This window comes from Loxodonta africana, chromosome 3, assembly GCF_030014295.1.
Source record: "Loxodonta africana isolate mLoxAfr1 chromosome 3, mLoxAfr1.hap2, whole genome shotgun sequence".
In the NCBI taxonomy this organism is placed as follows: Eukaryota; Metazoa; Chordata; class Mammalia; order Proboscidea; family Elephantidae; genus Loxodonta; species Loxodonta africana.
This window is the reverse complement of record NC_087344.1, coordinates 204,209,119-204,236,891: the sequence shown is the minus strand read 5'-3', so window position 1 is coordinate 204,236,891 and position 27,773 is coordinate 204,209,119. Positions and strand designations below refer to the sequence as shown.

Sequence of the window (27,773 nt, the reverse complement as noted above, 5' to 3'; positions counted from 1 at the left end):
CACTGACTACAGAAAAGGGACTTCAAAGTGCCTGTGGGACTCAAGGAGACAGTCTTGAATATGATGTTTCTGGAAAATGCACGGAAAAGAAAAAAGCAAGAGAGAGAATTTAGGATCCCGCAAGACAAAATTAAACAAAACAAATGGAAAGACTAACAACCCTCCAACCACCAAACCATCCATTAAAGAAACAATACTTCACTACACAGACAGAACAGGGAGCACTGGAATTAAGAATCTCATTGTTGTTGTGTGCCGCAAGTCGATTCTGACTCATAGCCACCCTATGTAAACCTCCTCAAATCAACAACTGTCTTAAGAAATGCAAAGGAACAATGTGTCTTCATCCATACAGAGTTACTATGGAAGAAAACAGAATATCAAAATTAAACATGTTAGCTTATAACCGCTCCCCTCCTAAAAACAATCACGAAGGAGAAGAAAACTGTAACCTAACATTTTACCATAACATTCTATACTGAATTAAGTATCCTCAGACAAGAATTTGAGGATATTAAAAGATACCTTGCAAAAGAAATGTTAAAACTAAGAACAGAAATGGATATAAAACAAGAGTTGACTAAATTCAGGAAAGAAGTAACACTAAATTATAAGGTGAATAAAGAAAAATAGATAAAAATGAAAAGTTAATCAGGGAACATGAAGAAAGCAGAAAATGATGATGATAAAATTCAGATGAAAGAGAAATAGTAAAAGCCAGAGAAAGTGACTGAAATGAAAGACAGGCAAAGAGGATCAAACATACATGTATTTGACTCCCTTAAGGAAAAAAAAAAAACAATGGAACAGAATTAAAATCAAACTAGAACCTTAAAAAAATCTCCAGAAACAGGAACTGCTTTTACATATTAAAAGGGTTTATCAAGTATCTGGGGAAACTGACCTGCAAAAATAAACTCAGAAAAATATCATACTAAAACTGTAAGAATCTAAAGCTGAAAAAAAAGTATTCTTAAGGTTGCCAGGGAAAAAGATCAAATAACTTAAAAGGCCAAGAGAATTAACTGACCAAACTTCTCAAAAGCAATGCTCAAAAAGCTGCATTTTCTAGAAACGCAAGGAAGTAAATTACAAACCAAAGATTTTAAGTAAACTGTAAACCAAAGATTTTATCTCCAGCCAAGTATCAAGACAATAAAAAAAAAAGACAATAGGAAGTTTTAAACATGCAAGAATGCACGGAATACTGTACTCATGAGCCCTTCTCTATCAATTTACTAGATTAGGGGGTCAGCAAACTTTCTCTGTAAATGTCCAGATAGTAACTATTTTAGGCTTTACAGTCTCTGTCAGAATTACTCAACTTCGCCATGGTGGTGTGATAGTAACCATGTTGTTATTGTTGTTAGGTGCCACTGAGTCAGCTTCCACTCATAGCGTCCCTACGTATAAAGAACGAAACACTGCTCACTCCTGCACCGTCCTCACAACTGTGGCTATGTCTGAGCCCCTTGTTGCAGCCACTGTGTAACTTTCCAATGGAGAACTCTGCTAGACACTATTTAAAGCAAGTTATCAAAGTTACCTAACATCCACAGTGGGACAAACTGACACCACTACGTCTTCAGATATGACTCACTTATAAAGGCAAAACATCGCTTCTTTGGTGTTCCTACCAAAAACACATAATCTCAATCTAACTACGAGGAAATACAAATCCAAATTGAGAAACATTCTAGAAAATAACTGGCCTGTACCTTCAAAAACATCAAGCTCGTGAAAGTCAAAGTTGAACTGAGGAACTGTTCTAGATTAAGTCCAAATGTGATCCTGGATTGGACCCTAAATTTTTTTTTTTTTTTTTTTTTTTGCTATGAAAGACATTACTGGTACAACTGGAAAATACGAACGTGGTCTTTGGATTAGATAACAGTATTACACCAATAGAAGTATCTTCATCCTGTTAACTGTACTGCAGTAACGTAGAACATTCTTGATCTTAGGAAGCACACACTGAAGGGGCAGAGACATCATGGACTGCAATTTACTACAACTTACCATCAAATGGTTCAGAAAAAGAAACAGTTTGCATAAATTGAAAGAGAAAATTAAAAAGGAAATGTTATCAAAATGTTAACAACTGGGGAATGTGAGAATATGATACATAGGACTTTCTTTTAGTGTTATTGCAACTTTTACTAAGTCTGAAATAATTTCAACATTAAAATTACTTTTGCCAATTTATTTCACTGACACATTCCTTTTTATGTAAGCACAAGAATTCTATATAGTAAAAATGTCTAAATCAATCTAAATGTATTCTTTCATCAGTATAAAAATTCTGGTAAGACACCGTTTCAGTTTATTTGACGGTTTGTTTTAATTTTTTTAGCGGTACACAAAATCGTGTACCTTAAAATCAGTGGAATCTTATATTCAAGGAAATGTAATGCTTCCAAGGCTTTACAGGAAAATACTGCAAAAAAAAAAAAAAAAAAAAGGAAAGCGTATACAAGTTGTTGTTAGCTGCCAGTGAGTCAATTCTGATTCATGGTGACCCCACGTGCATATACAAGTAATACTACCGTATTTTCTCAGTTCAGAAAAGTATAAAGTCACTATAAATACCTTGTGTTGCTAGAATAATCCCACATGGCCACATCTAGGAGGCTGCGAACCCAGGTCTTCGAGGGCTCCTTGAGGAATTTTTCCTGGTAGATCCCCACTACAAGGTCCTCTACAGTAAGAAGTTCAAGATCGTGCCTGATTTCTTCCATTGGTAAACAGAGAAACACATACGATTAGTGAATTCAGGTACTGGGAATATGTACATCGAAATGGAAACAAACACAGGTATTATAATGTACTTTTGCAGTAAGGAAGAGTTTTACTTACCTGATGCCTTCGCCATATGCTTCAAACACCAGTTGACTCTGGGTCTATCATCAGACTGGAGAAGGAAAAAGAAATACTCTTGTTTCCTACCCTTCTCTTTAGCTTGAGTTACTTTTAATTTTCATTGCCTTTTCCAATTGAGGGGTGGGAAAGGCTTAAGAGTTTTCGACGACTAAATCAAGAATTATAAAAAAAGCAAAATAAATGATATAAGACTACTGCTATTAAGAACCAGTTACATTTGTACGGCAATGGTAACACACTTTATGAAAAGCAAGTGAGACTTAGAATAGGCTAATGAAGAAACCAACGTTCAGAAAAAGATTAGGGAATCTGTTCACGATTACACTAATGAGTAGTAAGGTTAGAACCCAGTTCTTCGACTCCTAGCCTAGAAGAACTTAGACAAAACAAGGAACAAATACAGACTCTCTAAAGATTACAAAAAGGAGGGCAAGGGCTTGTTACAAATATAGTTTTGAATAAAAGATAATCTTGCTTAGGAGGATGGGCATACAGACTACAACATCCATTCTTCAAGGTAAAAAGATATTGAAGATATTTCAGAAGGAACTCAAAAACATGAGATCTATGAACGTAGAAGGAAACCCTGGTGGTGTAGTGATTAAGTGCTACGGCTGCTACCCAAGAGGTCGGCAGTTCGAATCCGCCAGGCGCTCCTTGGAAACTCTACTGGCAGTTCTACTGTGTCCTGTAGGGTCCCTATGAGTCGGAACTGATGTGATGGCGGTTGTTTTTTTTTTTTTTTCTTAATGAAAGTAGAAGTAAGTTCAGCTTTTCTAGCCTCCAAAATTCCTATAGTTAGGTATCATATCTAATTTTATTCAAAATAATTCAGGATAAACATGTTTTCACACACACGGCTAATACACAAGCAAAAATGCTTTCTGGATACTTTACAAGAAATTCTTAAGCTGAAATTACCTTGCAGTAGACAGGTGGCCAGCTCCCTGGGTTTGGATGAATGAATCTGTAAAGGTTTTGTAACACAGTTGCTTGGTCATGCCCAGATTCAAAGTTTGAAATGGGAATCTTGTGACTAGAATCACCTGGGAGAAAATAAAAAGGAGGGAGTTCAAAATTCGACCAGGACAATATCACGGGGTAGGTATTAGAGAAGTTGGGGTCCATGAAGAGGGCAATGGGTAACTCATATTTAAGCACTTGTACCAAGCCTGGTGATGGTTAGGTACTTTACATATTTTACTTCATAATATTACAGCCATCCTGTGAGGCAGGTGGTAAACACATGTCAAGAAAAGATAACTGAGAATCATACAGCTTGGTCTTAAGTTAACAGCTAGTGAGTAGTGGAATCAGGACTCAAATTCAGGTTTGTTAAGCGATCAAGCCTGCAGTGTTTTCACTATCACTACGCTGCCTTTCACGAATGTGTTTTACTAACAAGGCTGGAAAATTAAATAGTAACAACTGCTTTTTAAAAGGCTGTATGTTAAAGACTTCTACTTGGAGTACAGCATAGACCAGGTCATTCAGACCAAACTTCCCATGAAAAATAAAAGCTTGAGTATTATCAAGGGCACACATAGCAGTGAAGGATCAAGATGAGAACACAGAAATGCAGAGAAGTGAGTCTAGCTTTGGGGGCAGTTTCTCTCCTGGTGTCATTTGCCAGTTCCAGAAGAGCAAGCTGAATGGCTGAGAAGTCTGCTTTCTGACAGTTTTGGGGGCCTGACTTGCTAGCACCCCAGGTTCCCTGGAAGAATATAAAGAATGTAAGTCCTCTCTGACCCTTCACTAAGGGAAATACTGAAAGGTATTCTTCAGCCATAAGGAAAATGATCTCAAATGGAAGTTTAGATGCTGCCGATCTCCTCCTACTCAATTCTCTTTATTCTGATAATTTTTTTCTTATACGACTTATCACATTAAAGTATTACATAATTGACTTTTGTCTTCTGCCTCCATGAGAACATAGATTCCACGAATGCAAGGACTATGTTTTGCTCACTGATTTATTCTCAGCATCTAGAACACCTACCTATCACATGGTCATTGTTGTTCGGTGCCATCGAGTGGATTCCAACTCACAGTGAACCTATGAACTACAGAACAAAGCACTGCCTGGTCCTGTGCCATCCTCACAATCGTTCCTATGTTTGAGATCACTGCTGCAGTCACTATGTCAACCCACCTCTCCTTGACAGTCTTCCTCTCTTTCGTTCTCTACATGATATCCTTCTCCAGGGACTGGTCCTTCCTGATAAAACGTCCAAAGTACATGAGATGAAGTCTCGTCATCCTCACTTCTAAGGAGCATTCTGGTTGTAGTACTTCTTCCAAGACAGATTTATTCATTCTTCTGGCAGTCCATGGTACATCCAATATTCTTCACCAACACCAAAACTCAAAGGCACCTATTTTTCAGTCTTCCTTACTCACTGTCCAGCTTTCACATGCATATGAGGTGACTGAAAATACCATGGCTTGAGTCAGGCACACCTTAGCCCTCAAAGTGACATCTTTGCTTTTTAACACTTCAAAGAGATCTTTTACAGATTTGCCCTGTGCAATGGGTCATTTGATTTCTTGACTGCTGCTTCCACGGACATTGACTGTGAATTCAAATAAAATGAAATCCTTGACAACTTCAATCTTTTGTGTTTATCATGATGTTGCTTATTGATCCAGTTGTAAGGATTTGTTTTATGTTGAGGTGTAATCCATGCTGAAGGCTGTAATCTTTGATCTTCATCAATAAGTGCTTCAAGTCCTCTTCACTTTCCACAGGCAAGCTTGTGTCATCTAAATATCACAGACTGTTAGTCTTCCTCCAATCCTGAGGCTGCATTCTTCTTCATATAATAAACTTCTTGGATTATTTGCTCAGCATACAGATTAAGTAAACAGTGAAGGGATACAATCCTGATGCATACCTCTCCTGATTTTAAACCACACAGGATCCCCTTATTCTGTCTTAATGACTGCCTCTTGGTCTATGTACAGGTTCCTCATGAACACAATTAAGTGTTTTGGAATGCCCAATCTTTGCAATGTTATCCATAACTTGTTATGATCCACTCAATTGAATGTCTTTGCATAGTCAATAAAAATTAGTCAATTAAACAAACATCTTTCTGGTATTCTCTGCTTTCAGCCAAGACTCATCTGACATCAGCAGTGATATCCCTTGTTCTCTGTCCTCTTCTCAATCCAGCTTGAATTTCTGGCAGTTCCCTGTCAATGTACTGCTGCAACCATTTTTCAATTATCTTCAGCAAAATTTTATACACATCTGATATTGATGATATTGTTCAATAGTCCTCACATTCTGTTGGATCACCTTTCTTTGGAATGGGCACAAATACGGTAGATGCTCAAAAATTTAAGTGAACATGACATGCTTCTATATTTTCTCTTGTCCGTCTTTTCTTTTATGGCTTTCTCTATTCCCAGGATTATAAAGATTCTCCTGTGTTTTCTTAAGTGCATTTAACTGTTTTTAATATTTTTTCACATATAGTTCTTTAATCCATCTGAAATCTATTTTATGTACGGTAAGAAAGGTCTAGCTTTTAATTTTAAATGGTATGCAAATGGGCCAATATGATTGTACTAGTTGCCCATTCTCTTCCACTGATTTGAAATGCTGCCTTTATAGTAAGTTCCCATATTTGAATGGGCTTATTTTTAGATTGTACTGCCATCCCCATTTGCCTGTTAATTCTTATTCTCACACTACACTGTTTTTAACTACTACAGCTTTACACGTGTGGGTTTGATAGTCAAGCCATCTCTCCAATTCCCATGGTTCTTTTTCAAGCATTTCTTGGCTACTTTGCAAGTTCGTTTCTAAAACTTATTCCAAATTAGAATAACCACCAGTGTCAATGACCGTTCTCCACAACTCCAATGGGTAGGGACAGAACTATTCTACTAAGTCATTATTAGTTTCTTTTATAAAGAAAAACTATTTACATGGAAATCTTTTACCTTTAGACTATAAAACCTCTTCAGAGGGAAGATTCTGGTGGTTTACTGGGCATTTTGTAAATCAGGACCCTATGTACCAATTCTTCAAGCTTCAAAAGTTTTCCCCCAGATCTAGTATCTTGGTGATGCAGAAAGGCTTACAGGTGAATTCTACAGAACATTCAAGAAATAGGTCATTCTAATACTAAAGATATCTCCCAAATATTACAAAGCGGGAACATTCCCCAACCCATTTTATGATGGCAAAATAATCTTGATAACAAAATGAGAGAAACAAGGTTAATCTCAGTCTTTAACATCAATGCACACATCCTAAAATATCAGCAAACCAAATTTAGCAATTTAAGAGATACACTGTGACCACGTTAGCTTTGCTCCTGGAATGCAAGGTTGGTTTATCATTACTAAATCACCATATGAACAAAAAACTACACGATCATCTGAAATGCAGAGAGAGCATTCACTAAAATTGGCATGTTTCTAGACAAACTGGGGATAGAACGGAACTTCCTCATCCTGATAAAGAGCACACACCAACAAAAAAAACCCTACAAGGAACAGTATACTCACTGGTGAAACATTAGAAACTAGCCGCCCTAGACAGTATACTAACATAAAACAAATTTAAACTGAAAATATATATACATATACACACACAGATTAAAAAGAAGTCATCTCACAGATATGACGATAAAAAAGTTTACTCAAAACACAGAAATTAGAGTTTAGTAATTAGTGGGATAAAACCCTAAAATACAAAAGCAAACTATTAGGAAATATAATTTCAAAAGAGCTATCACAGCAGTAACAAAAAGCGTAAGCTAAGCTATAAATTTAATTAAATATACTCAGATCACTATGGAGAATATTATAAAACTTTACTGAAAGACCTAAAAATAAGAGAATAACTCGATTTTAACACAAAGACTCAATATCATGAATATGTCAGTTTTCTTCAAAATCTCTATAGATTCAAAAGTGATTTCAATATAAATCCCAATAAGGCTTTTGTGAAACACGGAAAACCCAAGGGTCAAGAACAGCCATGACAATCCAAAAGAACAAAATTGAGGAACTTGTCTAATTAGATGAATGTTATCAAACCACAGTCACACATCAGTTAAGGTTCATGATATGTTCTGTGGAACAAGACTTTATGTGATTTGGACATTGTGGGAACATGCCTAAACCTTCGTGCTGTTTAATAACCTCCTGTTTCAATTTCAAATCGATACTTCTCCTTCTCCCCTTGTTGCTATCGCTAGCACTGGTTTTGCTGCATTTGGGGGCCATGATACAGCTCATGGTAATATTTTTTAAAGAAAATTAAACCAAGAGATAACATCACAACATTCAAGAGATGTGCAAATACACAATTGGGCGCCGCTACATACAAGTCAAAGCATACACTGTTATACGGTAAAATTATGTAGGGAAGTGCATATTAAAATAATGATAGAAAGTACAGTATGGTACAAACATAAGCCAGTAACATGGGCATTTATCATGACTATCGAGACATACGTATCATGTCATGTATTTACTGTACCATCATACACCTGGCAGCGCACTCACTTTGTATACAAGAGACATCGGATACGTGTGTTGCGTGTGGGAAGCTACTGTATTTACTGTGTCCAGTTACGTCTACTACGTCCCATTCTCCGATTGGGATTTCTGAACTTTATTATAACCTTAAAGGACCATGGACGTATATATAGTGTCAGACAATGCCTGAATGGATGCTACCCTGTGCATGACTGTGTTATGGTTAAGAATACGGTATTAACACCAAAAAACAAATAGACCAATAGAACAGAGAGAAAAGACCAACATACAAACTGAAACGTGACACAGGTGACACCACATAGTGGGAAATGAATTGATTATTCAATAAATGAGACTGAGGCAACTGATTATCCAAATGAGGAAACCTGAAACTAAATCTCTACCTCACACCATACGCAAGTTAATTCTGGCTGGAATATGGACTTGGACACAAAAAACAATCCTTCATAACTGTTAGAACAAAACAAAGACTACCTTTAAGACCTGGGAGTAGATGAGAAGTCTTAAAAACAAACAAAAAAAAAGGCCTAAGTGAAAAGATTGATACATTGAATAACTTAAAAACGTCTGTAAAAGGGTACAAAGTGAGATGCTATAAAGCACAAACTGAAAGTATCAGCACACAATTAAGAAATCAGTAAGTAGACATAAAACAATTTTCTACAAACCAGTAAGACAAATAAAAAAACAGAAAAATGGGAAAAAGATATTGCTGCACTAAAAAAAAAAGGTACAGAAAAATATAATTATATCAAAGTTCAAAAATGAGGCGGGGCCAAGATGATGGAGCAGTCAGATGCTTTCAGTGGTACCTCTTAGAACAAATACCTGAAAAAACAAGTGAATCAATTATATATGACAACCTAGGAGACCTGAACATCAAAAGCAAAGCTGAGGAATCGGACCGAGTGGCAGGGGGAAGGAGAGATGGTTCAGGAACGGTGAGCAGTTGCCAGACCTGACCTGGCGGGAACTGACACCCAGCAGGCCAGATCCACTGGTATGGCGCTAGCACGATGAGACAAGCAGCTGGCATTCGAGACACATTTTCCACATCAGGAGAGACCAAGTAGCAGAGAGTTCACTCGCATCTCCAGGATCAGTGAAGAGCGGCACCCTCAACATAGTACTTGCGTCTAATCTACCACACAGACCAGAACACACCCCCCTTTGGAAAAAAACTGTCTCCTATTTAACTGACCCCTTCCCACTCTGCGCCGGGTCCTGAGCCGGCTTCGGTGATAGTCACTTTCCCGTGACTAGAAGTAAGGCCTGTCACGCACCCTGAGGCATCATCCCAGCCTTGGAGAAGAAACTAGCAGGAGAAAAAAATAATCTGCCGGCTACCCTAAACTGAGAACTCAGAGCAGGTACAGCTCTTTTGCCTAGGCACAGGCATAAGGGGTCCACGGACTTTGAATGCCTTTCACCCCTGCACAGACCTGTATGGGCCCATTTCAACAGTGTAGGCCCTCATTAGCACAGTACAACAGGGTATAAACCTGAAGCCTAATTTCAACTGTTTCAGCTACATGGTGGAGACGCAGGTTCGTGATGTTTGACACCATCCTGCCTATAAAGCAGGGTCCTCACCTACCACACGAGGGGCCTAAGGACTGGTGGCTTCACCCATGACACCGAGCCACTCCAAGGACAAGTGGTGCCTCCCAGTCCTTACAGCCAACAGCACTGGGTGCCCATAGTCTGGCTGCAAAACCCACTCACCTAGGTGCTCTAGGGAACAGGGACACACTTTCCTCACAGACACTCAGGGGCGGTTGTCAGTCCCCTGCCTTGCTCACCACGTGACCCTCTACTGTAGCCAGATACCTGTGCCTACATCAATCACACCTGCTCATCTAAGACTCTAAGTGACAACCTGCACCACACACTTGGTGACCGAACAGCTGAATCCACACAAGGAAAGTGAACAGACTCCTGGGCCTGCATACCTAGTAACAACTCTAACTACCCGCTAACAGGACGTGAGAGCTTCAAAGGTGCCAATAATCAAACTAGCTCACTCAAGCAGCCTACTTGGGCATACCAAAATAAAACAAGAAGCTAGGACACATTAAGAAAACATAAAATAAATACAAGAACTTACTGCTGGCTTGGAGACACGAGTAAATATCAAATCACATAAAAAGGCAGACCATAATGTCTTCAGCAAGCTCCCAAAACAAAGAATCAAGAAATCTTTTGGATGAAGAGAACTTCCTGGAACTACCAGAGACAGAATACAAAAGATTAATATACAGAACTTGTCAAGAGATCATGCAAAATACAGAACAAGCCAAGAAGTGACGAGACAAAGCATTAGAGGACTTAAGAAGATTATAGAAGAGCACAAGATCATAATGACAAATTTAATAGGCTGCAAGAATTCATAGAGTGAGACAACAAACAAAAATTCAGAAGATGAACAATAAAATTTCAGAATTAGACAACTCAACAGAAAATCATAGGAGAACTGTGGTAACAGAAATCAGAATTAGTGACAATGAAGATAAAGCACTTGACACAGGCATATTTGAAGAAAAAGCAGATAAAAGAATTTTAAAAAATGAAGAAACCTTAAGAATTATGTGGGACTCTATCAAGAGAAATAACCTACCAGTGATTGGAGTACCAGAAGAGTGGGGGATACAGAAAATACAGAGAGACCTGTTAAAGATTTGTTGGCAGAAAACTTCCCCGATATCATGAAACACGAGAAGATATCTATCCAAGATGCTCACCAAACCCAACACAAGGTAGATACCAGAAGAAAGTCACTGAGATATTATAATCAAACTTGCCAAAACCAAAGAGAAAGAGAGAATTTTAAGAGCAGCTAGGGATAAACAAAAAGTCACCTACAAAGAAGAGTCAATAAGAACAAGCTCGGACTACTCAGCAGAAACCATACAGGCAAGAAGGCAATGGGATGACATATACAAGCCATGAAAGAGAAAAACTGCCAGCCAAGAATTATATATCCAGCAAAACTGTCTCTCAGAAACAAAGGTGAACAGAGGGTGGGAGAGAGATGCTGATGAAGAGTGAGCTAATAATATCAGGTGGACACTTGAGACTGTGTTGGCATCTCCTGTCTGGGGGGGGATGGGAGGATAGAGAGAGTTGGAGGCTGCCAAAGTTTTCACGAAAGGAGAGACTGGAAGGGCTGACTCATTAGGGGGAGAGCAAGTGGGAGTACGGAGTAAGATGCATATTAACTTATATGTGACAGACTGACTTGATTTGTAAACGTTCACTTGAAGCTCAATAAAAGTTAATAAAAAAAAATGAAGGTGAAATTAGGACATTTCCAGATAAACAGAAGTGTAGGGAATTTGCAAAAACCAAACCAAAGTTACAAGAAATACTAAAGTGAGTCCTCTGGTTAGAAAATCAACAACATCAGATAACCTGAGCCTAGAACGTAAGACACAGCAACCAGATATAAACCCAGATAGGGAAAGCACAAAAATAAAGCTAAAACTCTCAAAACGGAAAAAGAGACATCATTATATAAAAGATAACAACATTAAAGTAGTCACAGGTCTTACATATGGAGAGGAAGTCAAGGCGATATAAAGAAATAAAAGTTTAAACTTACAAACATGGGTAAATATTAAGGTAACCACAAAGGAAACTAACAATCCTACACATCAAAATAAAAAGCAAGAAAAACATAAAGACTCAGCAAGTACAGAGGCAATAACAATGAAAAAGAGAAAAAGAATATATAAAGAAAAACTAAAAAAAAAAAAAAAGAAAAACTACTCAGCACAAAAAAAAGTGGAATAAACTGTCAACAGCATACAGAAAAAGACATCAAAATGATAGCACTAAACTCATACCTATCAATAATTATGCGGAATGTAAACAGACTAAACACACCAATAAAGAGACAGAGGGTGGCAGAATGGATAAAAAAAAAAAAAAGATGCATCTATATGCTCCCTACAAGAAACACACCTTAGCCTTAAAGACACAAGCTAAAACTCAAAGGATGGAAAAAAAAATACATCAAGCAAACAACCAAAAAAGAGCAGGGATGGCAATATTAATTTCTGACAAAATAGACTTTAAAGTAAAATCCACCACAAAAGATAAGGAAGGACACTATATAATGATTAAAGGGACAATATACCAGGAGAATAAAAACATTAATAAATATTTACGCACCCAATGACAGGTCTCTTAAATATATTAAAAAAAAAAAAAAGAACTCTACCAGCATTGAAAAGTGAGATAGACAACTCTACAATAATAGTAGGAGACTTTAACACACCAGTCTGGTGAAGGACAGAACATCCAAAAGAAGCTCAATAAAGACACGGAAGATCTAAATGCCACAATCAGTCAACTTGATCTCATAGACATATACAGAACATCCCACCAAACAGCAGCCAAGTATACTTTCTCTTCCAACGTACATGGAACATTCTCCAGAGTAGGCCACATACTAGGCCATAAAGTAAGCTTTAACAGAATCCAAAACACTGAAATAGTACGAAGCAACTTTTCTGACCATAAAGCCATAAAAGTAGCAATCAATAACGGAAAAAGGAAAAAAAATCAAACACATGAAAACTGAACAACACCTTGCCCCAAAACTACTGGGTTACAGAAGAAATTAAGGATGGAATAAAGAAATTCACAGAATCAAATAAGAATGAAAACACATCCTACCAGAACATCTGAGACAAGCAAAAGCAGTGCTCAGAGGTCCACTTACAGCAATAAATGTACACAGTCCAAAAAAGAAAGAGCCCTACAACTCAAACATAAAGAGAGCAGCAAACAAAGCCCTTGTTCACGAGAAGAAAGCAAAAAAAAAAAAAAAAATTGGAGGAGAATTAAACGAAATAGAGAACAGAAAAACAACTGAAAGAGTTAACAAGACCAAAAGCTGGCTTCAAAAAGATCAACAAAATTCATAAACCACTGGCCAAATTGACAAAAGAAAAACAGGAGAGGAAGCAATAACCCAAATAAGAAAGGAGATGGGCAATATCACAATAGAACCAACTGAAATTAAAAGAATCATAAGAGGATACTATGAAAAAACTATACTCTTAAAAATTTGAAAACCTAGAGGAAATGGACAAATTTCTAGAAACACAGTACCTACCTAAACTAACACAAACAGAGGCAGAACAACTAAATAAACCCATAACAAAAGGAGATTAAAAGGGTAACTTAAAAACTCCCCCCCCCCCAAAAAAGCCCTGGCCCTGACAGCTTCACTGGAGAATTCTACTAAACTTTCAGAGAAGAGTTAAGGTCACCACTACTAAAGGTATCTCAGAGCACAGAAAAGGACAGAATACTCCCAAACTCATTCTATGAAGCTAGCATAACCCTGATACCAAAACTAGGTAAAGACACCACAAAAAAGAAAATTACTGACCAATATCCCTCAGGAACTTAGATGCAAAAATCCTCACCAAAATTCTGGCCAACAGAATTCAACAACATATCAAAAAAAATAAATCACCATGACCAAGTGGGAGTCATACCAGGTATGCAGGGATGGTTTAACATTAGAAAAACAATCAGTGTAATCCATCACATAAATAAAACAAAAGACAAGAACCACATGATCTTATCAACTGATGCAGGAAAGGCATTTAACAAAGTCATGATAAAAACTCTCAGCAAAATAGGAATAGAAGGAGAATTCCTCAACATAATAAAGGTTACTTATACAAAGCTAAGAGCCAACATCATCCTGAATGGAGAGAGTCTGAAAGCATTCCCCTTGAGATCAGGAACCAGACAAGAATGCCCTTTATCACCACTCTTATTCAACATTGTACTGGAGGTGCCAGGCAGAGCAATTAGGCTATAAAAAGAAATAAAGGGCATCTGAATTGGTAAGGAAGACATGAAAGTGTGTCTATTCGCAGATGATATGATCTTATACACAGAAAACCCTAAAGAATCCATAAGAAAACTACTGGAACTAAAAGAAGGGTTCAGCAAAGTATCAGGATACAAGGTAAAGATATAAGTTCAGCTGGATTCCTCTACACCAACAAACAGAAAGTCAAAAAATAGGAAATCATCAGATCAATACCATTTACAACAGCCCCCAAGAAGATCAAACACTTAGGAATAAATTTAACCAGAGACCTATACAAAGAAAACAAGGCACTACTGCAAGAAACCAAAACAGACCTACGTAAGTGGAAAAACGTAACTGGCTCATGGATAGGATGACTCAACATTGTGAAAATGTCAATTCTACTCAAAGCGATCTATAGATACAACGCAATCGTGATTCAAATTCCAATGTCATTTTTTAATGAGTTGGAGAAACTAATCACCTACTTCATATGGAAAGGGAAGAGGTCCTGGAGAAATAAAGCATTATCGAAAAAGAAGAATGAAGTGGGAGGCCTCACTTCACCTGATTTTAGAACCTATTATACCGCCACAGTAGTAAAAACAGCCTGGTAGTGGCAGAACAACAGATACATATACCAATGAAACAGAACTGAAAATCCAGACATAAACTCACCCACCTAAGAGCAGCTGATATTTGACAAAGGCCCAAAGTCCATTAAGTGGGGGAAAAGGCAGTCTCTTTTAATAAATGGTGCTGGCATAAGTGGATGTCCATCTGCAAAAAAATGAAACAAGACCCATACCTCATGCCATGCACAAAAGCTAACTCAAAATGGATCAAAGACCTAAATATAAAAGAATCTAAAATGATAAAGATCATGGAAGAAAAAATAGGGACAATGCTAGGAACCCTAATACATGGCATAAACAGTATACGAAACATTACTAACAACAGGCAAACACCAAAACAGAAACTAGATAATTGGGAGCTCCTAAAAATAGAACACTTAAGATCATCAAAAGACTTCACCAAAAGAGTAAAAAGACAAACTACACTCTGGGGAAAAATTTTTTGGCTATGACAAATCTGATCAGCGTCTCATCTTTAAAATCTACATGATACTGCAAAAACTCAACAACGAAAAGACAAATAATCCAATTAAAAAATGGGCAAAGGGTATGAAAAGGCACTTCAGCAAAGAAGACAGTCAGGCAGCTAAGAGATACATGAAGAAATGCTCATGACCATTAGCCATTTGAGAAATGCAAATCAAAACTACAATGAGATACCATCTCACCCCAAGCTGGCATTAATCCAAAAAACACAAAATAATAAATGTCGGAAAGGTTGTTAAGAGACTGGAACACTTGCACACTGCTGGTTGAAATGTAAAATGGTACAACCACTTTGGAAATCAATTTGGTGCTTCCTTAGAAAGCTAAAATAGAACTGCCATACGATCCAGCAATCCCACTCCTTGGAATATATCCTAGAGAAATAAGAGCCTTTACATGAACAGATATATGATATGCATACCCATGTTCACTGCAGCACTGTTTACCATAGCAAAGAGATGGAAACAACCAAGGTGCCCATCAACAGATGAATGGATAAACAAATTATGGTACACTCACACAATGGAACACTATGCAACAATAAAGGACAATGATGAATCCGTGAAACATCTCATAACATGGGGCAATGTAGAAAGCATTATGCTGAGTGAAATCAGTCAGTTGCAAAAGGACAATTATTGTATCAGACTACTACTGTAAGAACTCAAGAGAAGGTTTAAACACAGAAGAAAACATTCTTTGATGGTTACAATGGTGGGGGAGGGAGGGAGAGGGGCATGCACTAATCAGATAGTAGATGAGAGTTTTTTTAGGTGAAGGGAAGGACAACACACAATACAGGGGAAGCCAGCATGACTGGACTAAACCAAAAGGTAGTAAGTTTCCTGAATACAACCAAACACTTCAAGGGACAGAGAAGCAGGGGTGGGGGTGTGGGGACTATGGTTTCAGGGGATATCTAGGTCAACTGGCATAACAAAGTATATTAAGAAAATGTTCTACATCCCACTTTGGTGAGTGGTGTCTAGGGTCTGAAAAGCTAGCAAGCCACCATCTAAGACACGTCAATTGGTCTCAACCCACCTCAAGGAAAGGAGAATGAAGAACGCTAAAGACACAAGTAAAATATGAGCCCAAGAAACAGAAAGGGCCACATAAGCCAGGGACTCCATCAGCCTGAGACTGGAAGAACTAGATGGTGCCTGGCTACCACCAATGACTGCCCTGTCAGGGTACACAAGAGTGAATCCCTGATAGAGGAGGAAAAAAGTGGGACCCAGACCTCCAATTCTAGTAAAAAGGCCAGACTTAATGGTCTGAGACTGGAGGTACCCCAGAGGTCATGGTCCCCAGACTGTTAGCCCAACTCTTCAAAGATAAACTAGACTACAAGACAAAATGACACTGATGAGGAGTGTGCTTGTTAGGTCAAGTAGACACATGAGATTCTGTGGGCAGCTCCTATCTGGAGGTGAGATGAGAAGGCAGAGGTGACAGGAGCTGGGTGAACGGACACAGGGAATACAGGGTGGAGAGGAGTTTGCTGTCACCTTGCAGGGAGAGCAAATAGGGTCACATAACGTGTGTCTAAGTTTCTGTATGAGAAACTGATTGGAACTGTAAACTTTCATTTAAGCACAATAAAAAAAAGTTCTAACAAAAAACTGTACACACCATTCATATAAACACGTATGTATGTATACATAGTAAAACAACTGAGAAAATAACATGCAGTCCAAGATAGCGGTTCTCTTCTAAAGATGGAAGGGGCTGCAACCAGGGAGAGAGAGAGTTACTGGCAATGCATCGTATCTTCAGCTGACTGCAGATGCACTGCTGTTCGTTAATGACGGCACAGTGGTTGAGCGCTCAGTTGCTAACCGAAAGGTTGGTGGCTCGAACACAGCAGCCGTTCCACACAAGAAGTATGTGGCAGTCTGCTTCCTTCAAGATTACAGTCTTGGAAACCCTACGGGGCAGTCGTACTCTGCCATACAGCAACGCTATGAGTCAGAAACGACTCCATGTTAACAGGTTTGGTTCGGGTTTTTATACCTTATGTGAATGTTATATGCTTTTTGTACATGACGCTTCACTTAAAAAGCTGATTTGGGCCTTCTGTGTAGGAAGCTGAAAGCAGTAATTTATAAAGCGGAACTTCTCTCTCGAGAAACATCAACCAGTAAAGTAGACAAAAGCAGAGCTTCTCTGGTTGAGGTAGCAGAGAAGGGCCACATTCACGAAGAACCTGAAACACCTCTTCAGAGGGACACAGTTCGGGGCAAGTGGGGATGAAATCACTGGACTCTGAATCAAAATCCCTTCCAATCTCGAGATCCTGATGATTCTAACGTGCGAAACCATGATGATGAAGCATTCATGAGGCTTCACTCACCCACACTTCACGGAAGGTTAGATGGCGCCAGAGCACGGGACAGATCTACGTACACATTAGTTACCCACCAGTCAGACTCATCATGCCCGCGTGTCAATCCGCTTCAGTCTGTCACTGTATAAAACACAGTCTTCTCATCAGTCTGCTTACACGCGCACAGGCGTTTTCAGTTTTTACATCGACACGGCTGTCAGTCTGACAGTCGTTTATCCTACTTAACTGGCACATTTCCCAGGGTCATCAAGTTGACAATTTAACACGTGCTGAAACTGGTGAGTGCTAAACATTTTGAGTTTCCTGAATGGGAAACATTGTGCTTGGTTTCAGTTCAATTTCAATCATAAATTGAGAAAACATCCCCAGAATCTTTAATAGACTTTTTTTGAGAGCTACACTTTCTGTTAAGTTGGTTAATCTGGAAAAGTTGCACAAATAAAGCCTTTAAAACATGATTTTCAACTAATTTTACCACAATCAAAATAGCAAAGAAACAATAAGTCCAGTGATAATCTCACAAACAAGTGACTGGCACAGTAGGAACTGCAATGCACCCAACAGATGAACAAACCAGAATCAACTTAAGTGAAAACTAATTGACCAGCTAGGTTTCTGTTTTTTTTCTTTTTACTACTACTATTTAGTCCAATAATCTCAGATGATATAACACTTGGGGGAATTTGGCTGTGCTCACACTTCAAAGGTACTACAGAATTCATTTTATTACAAACTTTTTCATTCAAAGCTACATAATTGTTGTGAGGGGCCAATTCATAGCAACATTATGGATAAAAGAACAAAATGTAGCTCAGTCCTATCATCTCCATGACTGCTGCTATGTTTGAGTCCACTGCTTTACCTACTGTGTTAATCCATCTCATTGAGGGTCCCCTTGTTTTTGCTAACCCTCTACTTTACCAAATATGATGTTCTCTTCTAGTAATTGGTCTTTCCATATAATAGGTCCAAGTAAGCGAACTGAAGTCTTGCCATCCTTGCTTCTAAGGATCATCCTGGTTGTATTTCTTCTAAAACTGATTGAATTGTTCTTTTCAAAGTCCATGGTATATTCAATATTCTTCGACAACACCACAGTTCAAGTGCATCAATTCTTAGTCTGTCTTCCTTTTTCGTGGTCCAGCTTTTGCATGCATATGAGGCACATGAAAAGACCGTGGCTTGGGTCAGGTGTGCCTCAGTCATCAAACTCACATCTCCACTTTTGAAGAGGACCTACTAAAAATCTCTCAAACTCCCTATTCTATAGCTTACAGCCCTGATTTCAAGTAAACAAACAATATACTGCATATTTTTTTTTATTAAAGCTTAAAAATACAAAGAACACAAGTAAAAGCAAGTCTAAAATACTCATTTATAAAAAGCATTCCAATATAGTTGCCTGCCATCACAGGTTTGGAAAATTTAATTCTAATTTCAAATACTTTTACAGGCTAATTATCTTCATTTTAAGTAAAAAAATAATAACTTAGGTATACGAATCGTTAAATGGTCCTTAATAAGATAGTTTTGAGTTAATATAAAAGATAAACCTATTATCAAAAATTTCACCCTAATCAAAGAGGAAACTGTTAAAAACCTAGATTCTAGAAAAGTTTAGTTCAAGAGTTTAGTTATACACAGTCATGTCCTTTGGTCATGAAATACTTGAAAAAAAAAAAACAAAACAAACCTGTTTTCCTCAACTACAAAATTAATTCAGAGCTAATGTATCATCTGTTTACTACTAGCATCCTATTTATTTTTGACCCATCAGCTTCATTTATTTTTTTAATTTTGAGTGGACATTCCTATAAATGGCCTTAAATCTATATAAACTGAGACCTCTTAAAGAGCTTATCTAAGTACCTGGCCACTAATAGCAGCTGATCTTGATCCAAAAGTTATACACAGGAAATGAAACCACAATTCCCTTAAAGAAAAAGGGATATTATACTATGGCAATAAGTTTCAAAGTTTTTAAAGATCAACATTCCCTATCTACCACTCCTTTGAAGACCCTTCAATAACAACTTAAGGTAATTCTTCTCCTCAAAGTAGGTTTTGTGTGTCTGTTTAAAGCAGTAAGTCTTAGCCACGTGAGATACATACTCAATCCCATGTTCTATTCCACTCCTTTATACTTACTTGCAGCCTGACAATGAAACCTAAATCCTCGTGGAATTTCACCTACAATACAAAATAAAATATTTTTTTATTGAGAACAGAAATCTGGAAGCCCTCTGGTTAAGCTACAGTAATACATTACAGAATTACCAGTCACGACATAAGTAGGTAATTTTTATTACTATGCGAAAATAAAAAAGATGCAGTCTTCAGGGTTTTTTTTTTTAAACAAACAGAATTGACTATCAAACAATTTTAGAATATTGTCTATTTTAAAAAGCAAATTATTCCTTACAGAAAAATAAATACCAGGTAAGGAAAAAATGACTCTTAAGCATCATGAAGGCCCTAGATGTGTCAAGTTACATGCATTTCTTGGGAGGGGTCTCTGAATTCTTTTTAATGTTTTATAACCTATATAAAAAACAGTAGCCATCTGACTGATCCTAAGCAGCAACTAGGGTCCCTCGGTAGCATAAATGGTTACTAATCTTAAGATTAGCAATCTGCCTCCATAAAGATTAAAGCCAGGAAAACCCCATGAAGCAGTTCTATTCTTTAACACACGGATCACGATGAGTCGGAAAAGACTCGAAGGCATTGGGTTTAGTTTAAAGGAGCCTGGGTGACAGGAGCAATTTGTGCTCAACTGCTAACCTAAAGGTGGGCAGTCTGAACTCACCCAGTGGCTCTGCAGAAGAAAGGTCTCGAAAAACACTTCCATAAAAAATTACAGCCAAGAAAACCCTATAGAGCAGTTCTACTCTATAACACATAGGGACACGATGAATTGGAACTGATGCAATGGCAACAGGTTTGGGCTTTCTTAAGCAGCAACTATCACAAGCCCTGGCGGCACAATGGTTAACGGCGTGACTGCTAACAAAAAGGTTGGTGGTTCGAATATAGTAGCTGCTCACTGGAAACCCTAAGGGGCAGTTCTACTCTGTCCTGTAGGGTAGCCATGAGCCAAAAGCGACTCAACAGCAACGGGTTTGGTTTTTTGGTATCACAAGTATACTTAGAATGATTAGTTTTGATATCATCTAAAAATATGGAGAAAAAACGCTGGGGTGTCCTAATGAATTTTAAAGCAACTGACAAAACTAATGATGACATTCTTTCTTCTGCTTTACTCTTCTTTAGATTCCTCACACAATACTTACTTTTAAGGATATGGTGTGCCCTTATCCACTCTATCCTCTTGGAGACAGAATCAAATCCTATCTCTCCATAGCTATCTTGCCTTTAATGGGGAGGAAGAGTGGGAAGAAGTGATACTGGTAACATGTAAGAGCCTTGTAAGTACCAGGCTATTTACATATGTTCTCATCTATTCCTTACAGCAGCCCTTCAAAGGTATCACCCCCACTTTACAGATGAGCTAACAGATTCAGAGGTTAAGTAATTTGCTCAAGGTTACATAGCAATTTCCGTTGCTGTCAGTCAATTCTGACCTACAGCAACCCTACAGGACAGAGCAGAGTTACCCCACAGGGTTTCCAAGGAGCAGGTGGTGGAATCAAACTGTCAACCTTATGGTTAGCAGCCAAGCTCTTAACCACTATGCCACTAGGGCTCCTAGTAACAGCAGTAAAAATCTTTTAGAAAATCCCAAGACGTAAGGCCCCAGGTAAGCGACCAGGAGGCTATGCATTAATCAGATATTCTAGCCATCTGACTCTAATGTGTCCTTGAGGTTAGAAGTATAAACTCACAACCCTGTGCCAATATCTCATACCTAACAGTTTTTCAACAGATTGTTATGAAGCCCTGTTAAAATCAGCTGTGTATCAGCTATTATGAAAATATCAAATGAAGTCTATTTAAAAAAAAAAAAAAAAGCACGTGCATATACACTTTTAAGATCTAGCATTCTCTCACCTACCCACTCTACCTAGCTACTTACCAGGATTTATAAAGCTGTGGAAATCTGCCAAAATACCTTCTTGGAGAGAATATTTAACACAGCCAATTTCACAAGGGAGGAAGCGCTGTTCACAATGAGGAGGTAGCTCACCATGGCTAAAAATGTTCAAGAAATAAAAAATGCCTCCAAGGAGAGCTAAAAAAAAAAAAAAAAGACAAAACCGACAGATGAACATCTCAAATTTATCCCTTCCACGAAAGCCTCGTATTAGAATCATTTTCAAACTTGTGTTCTCGTATTTCAAAATGAACTGGAAGAGAGAAAACTACTCAGCTGCAGCAGACGAATGAATTCAAATTCTTAAAATTATACTTATCAAGGGTTAAAGTAGTGACCACTCTTTGCATGAAGCAACAAAATTATTCAAACTTGGAGATGGCTCTACATAATCCAGCTACACATAAACCCTGAATCTCAGAAATGACATAAGAAAAACTGTGATCCATATTTAACAAATATAAGGGCTTGGGGAAATAAAACCAAATAGAATCAGCGTGGAAAATGTGACAAACTATTGACAATTTAGTTCATTCCTTCTTTAATTTTTACCAATAAACACCTGAAATCACCTACAAATTCTCTACAAGAAAAAAAGGAACGTGAGAAATGGATGGGCCACACTTAAGACTATTAAAAGCTTATTAATCTTCAATAGTCAAAGTCAGGACATAATTAGCAAAAATAGCCAGAAGAAATAGTAAAGATCCTTATTAGTTATGTCCCCTTCTAGACTAGCTTAAAAATTTATCTTTACCTTTATAACTTAAATGTATTCAAGTGTCTCGTTACAGACACTTAAGTCTAAAAAGTGCCTATGTTTAGCAATCTGTGAAGTGGTAGAAAACGAGATCAGATTTCTGAACAAAACTCTATTATTACTATCATTTTTAATCACCTGTAGTCTACTACTTTGAAAAGCAGGAACAGAAACATTTTTACTCATTAATATATCACAGTATTTTGAGCACTCAAATCTATCTAGGCAAATATTTTAGGATTACTCTACCTTGATCACTGTCTAGAGACAAGCTTGAAATGTCTGGGGGTGAAAAACTCTGCTTTGACACAAGCATGCCAGGCCTCCTCAGTGGTGTGGAAACAGGTTTCTAAAGAAGAGAAGACTGGGCATGTAAACTCCTGCTATGCACATTATATCATATATTTAAATTTAGCAAACAACAACAAAACAGCCCAGAGTTTACTTCAGCGACCTCTCCAGGCAAAAGAACCCAATAAGTAAACATGTATTTGTCAATTACACCAACACCTAAAGACAGACAATAGCAAAATCTATAAATATTCTAAATTCGTAGGTGAGTACTAAGTAATTATTTCATCTGTTACTGAAAGCCACTATCCAGCCCAGTACCTATACCTAGCTAATCTTACTGAGCCACCTACTATGGGCAGTCGAGAACTCAAAGAACACATTCATTGCATTGTGCAAACTGACTGCAAAAGACCTCTTTAAAGTGTTAAAAGGCAAAGATGATACCTTGAAGACTAAGGTGTGCCTGACTCAAGCCATGGTGTTTTCAAACGCCTCATATGCATGCAAAAGCTGGACAATGAATAAGGACAGGAAAAAAAAAAAAATTAAAAAAACTGACGCCTTTGAATTGTGATGTTGGTGAACAATACTGAATATACCATGGACTGCCAAAAGAACAAACAAATCTGTCTTAGAAGAAGTGCAGCCAGAATGCTCCTTAGAAGCAAGGATAGCAAGACTATGTCTCACATACTTCGGACATGTTATGAGGAGGGATGAGTCTCTGAAGAGGGACATCATGCCTGTTGAAGTAGAGGGTCGGCTAAAAAGAGGAAGACCCTCAACAAGATGGATTAACAGAGTGGCTGTAACAATGGGCTCAAACACAGCAACAATTGTGAGGCTGGTACAGGCCCTGGCAGTGTTTCATTCTGTTGTACACAGGGTTGCTATGAGTTGGAAATGACCTGAGGCACCTAACAACAACAGTGTGCCAGGCCAGTGACCAAAACAACATAACTTGCTCTCATATTGTTTTTCACTTAAAGTAAAAACCAGATCATGCTGACTCCAGGTCTCACATGAGATACATACACAAAACGTATCTTACATTTTAAGAGAAATATCTCATAAAAAATTAGTGTAAGAAGAAGAAAAATCAAGCCTTGCGAGTATCAAAACGAAGTACAAATTCAACTGACTAGAGTTTTTACTCAAACGAATTCACAAAATAAAAATATTTCAAATATAAACCAAATGTCTCTTGGATTGCAATCCAATGTTGACTGTTCAAGAGAAAAAATTTTTACTATGTAAGCACAGAAACAGAGGGAGAAAAAAGACCAAAAAAAAAAAAAAAAAAAAACTCCACAACTGACCTGCATTTTCCTGATACAAATCAGCAAAAAAAAAAAAAAAAAAAATTTATTTACTACTGTAAACATTCTACTATGCACAAATTTACCCAAATACACGTTATTCCATTATTCTATCTGTGAGGCATACAAGCATTCATTATCTCCAAATCCTGTTATTTCAAATATTTTAGCACAGCAGCTGGCCTGGTTCCAGGTATCACTTAAAAAGAGAATGGTCCAAGCTGCTTTTAAGCATCTGAAAAAAGGTCTTCGATCAGAGAAGAAGTGAAATGGACCCTCAGAGATCATCTAGTACAACCTCTAAATACCACTTTCATTGCTGACCATGGTTTACTGGCTGCAGGTTTCCTGATAGGGATTCCCCTGGTCTTTCAACACTACATGAGATACCAAAGTGTGCTCTCATTAAGGACCCTGTTCATTTATTAACAGTCATTCTGACACCAACAAAACAAAATAAACATTATCTTCTGCGCTAACTAACCGAAACCCCAGTACTCCACACGTGCATTCATTCATCACATTTATCAAGCGCGCCTTTGTGCCAGGCAGGTGCCCGCTCTTCTCTGATTTACCTGCTTCTCTGAAGGCCCAGAATCCTTTCCCTGGGCGGCCCTCCACTCTCGAGCCATTTCTGCGTACTTCTCCTTTTCTTCCTCCCTCAGGAGCTTGGGGAGATTGAAGAAAGGAGACAAAGGAGAGAAACAGCAGTGAGGCCCCAATACCCTCGGCCAAGCTGGTCAACGCCTGCGCAGCAAGGGAGGCGGTTCCAGCGTCGGTTTGCCCTGGGCCGGGAATTAGGGGTTCTCCTCCCTCCACCGCGAAGAAAGCTGTGGTCTGCTCCCCTAAAGATTACAGCCTCATAAACCCTGTGGGCAGTCTGCTCTGTCCTATGGGGTCGCTACGAGACCCGAAGGCAGCGGTTTGGTGTTTTTGGTTTTTCTCCCTCCAGCAGGGAGCAAGCGGCCCCCTTCCTTCTGCAGGCCTCGTCCTCTCCCGCCTCGCCCCAACTGCCCTGCCCGCCCGTTCACCCCCTCCGGCCTTACTGCCCAGTCAGCAGAGCAGTAAGGGATGGCATCAGCTACTCGAGCCACGGGCAGGCCTCGCCGCCGTAGTTCAGGGATCTTCTCCTGCACGAAGAAATAGTAGGCATTACGGCTGGCCTTGCGGTTAGGCATGGCGAGCTGGGCCAGGCTTCGAAGCGGGCCGAGACAGCACAAGCTGCCGGCGCCCTCGCAGGGCTCCCAGCCTTAGTAACCGCGGCAGGCGTGGCGCATGCGCGAGCCGGCGGCTCTCGGCCAATCAGGGCGCGGCGCGCAGCTGCAATGGCGAGACTCGGAGAAAAACAGTCTGAGGCCGGAAGGGTCCGCCTCGTGGAGTGCAGGAGGGGTTGTGGGGTCACGGGTGAGAAGCAATCTGATTGGCTGGGATGAGTGGCTGGAGGTGGTGTCACGTGGAAGGTTGAAGCCATTTCTGTGCATTATTGCGTAATATGCGTCAAAGTAGGTAGAGAAAGAGGACCTTAGCGGGTCGTTTAGGTTTTCCCATGTTCTCTTAAGGGCCAATCTTGTACCAAGCACTGTGAAAGGTATTAGGTGGGGAATACAGCGACGAACATAATCAACAAGGTCTTTACCCTCAGGAAGTTTACAATGGAACGGGGTAAAAAATTACAAAAACAAGTGAATCAAAGAATACAGTTATCGTTGGGTTTTAATCTAGGTTTTTATAACTGTTAAGAAGGAAACAAATACAGTAAGAGGCTAAGATCTAAAATAATGCCCTTGAACAAAGTTTTATAGATTTCCTTATAAAGGTCTGCCTTGTTACTTGTTGGTTTTATTCGTAGGGAGCAATATTTATGATGCAGTTGTGAAAGATTTTATTTCTGTTATATTTGCTAATTGGTTACTGCGAGTGTGTAGAGAAGGTATTGATTTTACTGTTGCTGTTGTGTATTTAGTTATCCTGTTGAACTGTCATTGATTCAAACAGTTTCGATTGATTCTCTTGGATTTTTTACTTAGATATGTGTTTCCCAGAGAAAATTCCCTTGTCTGCTTAGTTTACTAAGTGTGTGTATACATATGGTATGTATACGTTTTAAAATCATGAAGGAGAGTTGGGAACTTATTAAATGTTTTTTTCTGAATCTTGTGAGATCATACGGTTTTATCTTTTAATTTGTTAAATAATAGATAATATTGGTAGAGTTTTTCTAATGTTGAAGGATCCTACCATTCCTAGTATAAACCCTTCTTGATTATGATGCATTGCTTATTTTAAAAAACCTTTCGTTGGGATTTTTCTTTCTTTGGTTATAGTGAGATTGAATCATATTTTTGTGCTATCATCACCAAATGGTGGTATCAGGGTTGTGGTAGTCCATAAAATGTACTGCCATCATGTTCTCTGCTCAGATTAAATAATAGGAATTATTTATTCTTTACAGTTTGGTACAACTTACTAGTATAACCATTTGATCCTGGTATACCTTGGGGGTATAGACTACCATTTCAATATTTTGCATGGTTATTCGCCATGGTATTTTCAATTGTCTCATATGCATGCAAAAACTGGACAATGAATAAGGAAGACTGAAGAAAAAATGATGCCTTTAAATTATGGTGTTGATGAAGAATATTGAATATACCATGGACTACCAGAAGAATAGACAAATCTGTTTTGGAAAAAGTACAGCCAGAGTGCTCCTTAGAAGCAAGGACGGTTGAGATTTCATCTCACTTAACTTTGGATATGCTATCAGGAGGAACTAGACCCTGGAGAAGGACATCATGTTTGATAAAGTAGAGAGGGTCAACAAAAAAGACAACCCTCAGTGAGACAGATTGACACAATGGCTGCAACAGTGGGCTCAAACACAGGAACGATTGTGAGGATGGTGGGCAGTGTTTTGTTCTATTGTATATAGAGTCACTATTATTCGGAACCAACTCGATAGCACCTAACAACAGTTGGCCTTTTCAGGTTTCCTAGTTTTTCTTAAGTCAATTTTGGTAAATTTTAACTCCCTAGAAAATTGTCTATATCATTTAGGTTTTCAAATACACTGGTATAAAACGTTGGTGAGGATGTGGAGCAACTGGAACCCTCTTACATTAATAGTAGGATGACTACTTGACAGTTTATTGTAAACTTAAACATATACTTACCATGGACCCAGCAATTCCAGTCATTGAAGATAAATGAAAATATATATTCATATAAAGTCTTGTACATGACTGTTCATAGCAGCTCTACTCATAATAGCCCAAAACTAGATAGCCCAAATGTTCATCAGTAGATGAACTGAGAAACAAATTGTGGTGTATCCATACAGTAGACTACTTCTCAGCAATAAAAAGGACTGAACAACTGAAAACACACATCAACATGGATGAATTTCAAAATAATTTTGCTGAGCCAAGGAGGCGTGCATAAAAGGGTATATACGGTATAATTCTATTTAAATGAAACTTGAGAAAGGCAAAACTATAGTTACAGAAATCAGATCGGTAGTACCTGGGCCCAGGATGTGGAGGGGGGTTGACTAAGAACTAGACACAAGGAACCTTCTGGGTGTCGGAGATACCTATACCTTGATTTTGGTGGTGGTGGTGGTGGGCAGAGGGGGTATAT

General features: G+C 38.5%; 1 protein-coding gene across 2 annotated transcripts in view; it reads right to left on the bottom strand.

Moving 5' to 3' along the window:
* The window catches only part of MAEL (maelstrom spermatogenic transposon silencer), a 60,789-nt gene extending 35,477 nt beyond the window's left edge, over positions 1-25,312 (bottom strand). The window contains exons 1-8 of one of the 2 annotated variants that reach the window (XM_003415217.4): positions 25,181-25,312; positions 24,710-24,802; positions 22,771-22,870; positions 21,744-21,899; positions 19,856-19,897; positions 3,802-3,926; positions 2,857-2,911; positions 2,590-2,731 (exon numbers count right to left, since the gene is read on the bottom strand). In XM_003415217.4, coding sequence (XP_003415265.1) covers positions 2,590-2,731; positions 2,857-2,911; positions 3,802-3,926; positions 19,856-19,897; positions 21,744-21,899; positions 22,771-22,870; positions 24,710-24,802; positions 25,181-25,312 — 845 coding nt within the window. The remainder of the gene's footprint in view (positions 1-2,589; positions 2,732-2,856; positions 2,912-3,801; positions 3,927-19,855; positions 19,898-21,743; positions 21,900-22,770; positions 22,871-24,709; positions 24,803-25,180) is intronic. The other variant, XM_010594932.3, reaches the window with a different exon arrangement.
* Positions 25,313-27,773: the final 2,461 nt, after the last annotated feature.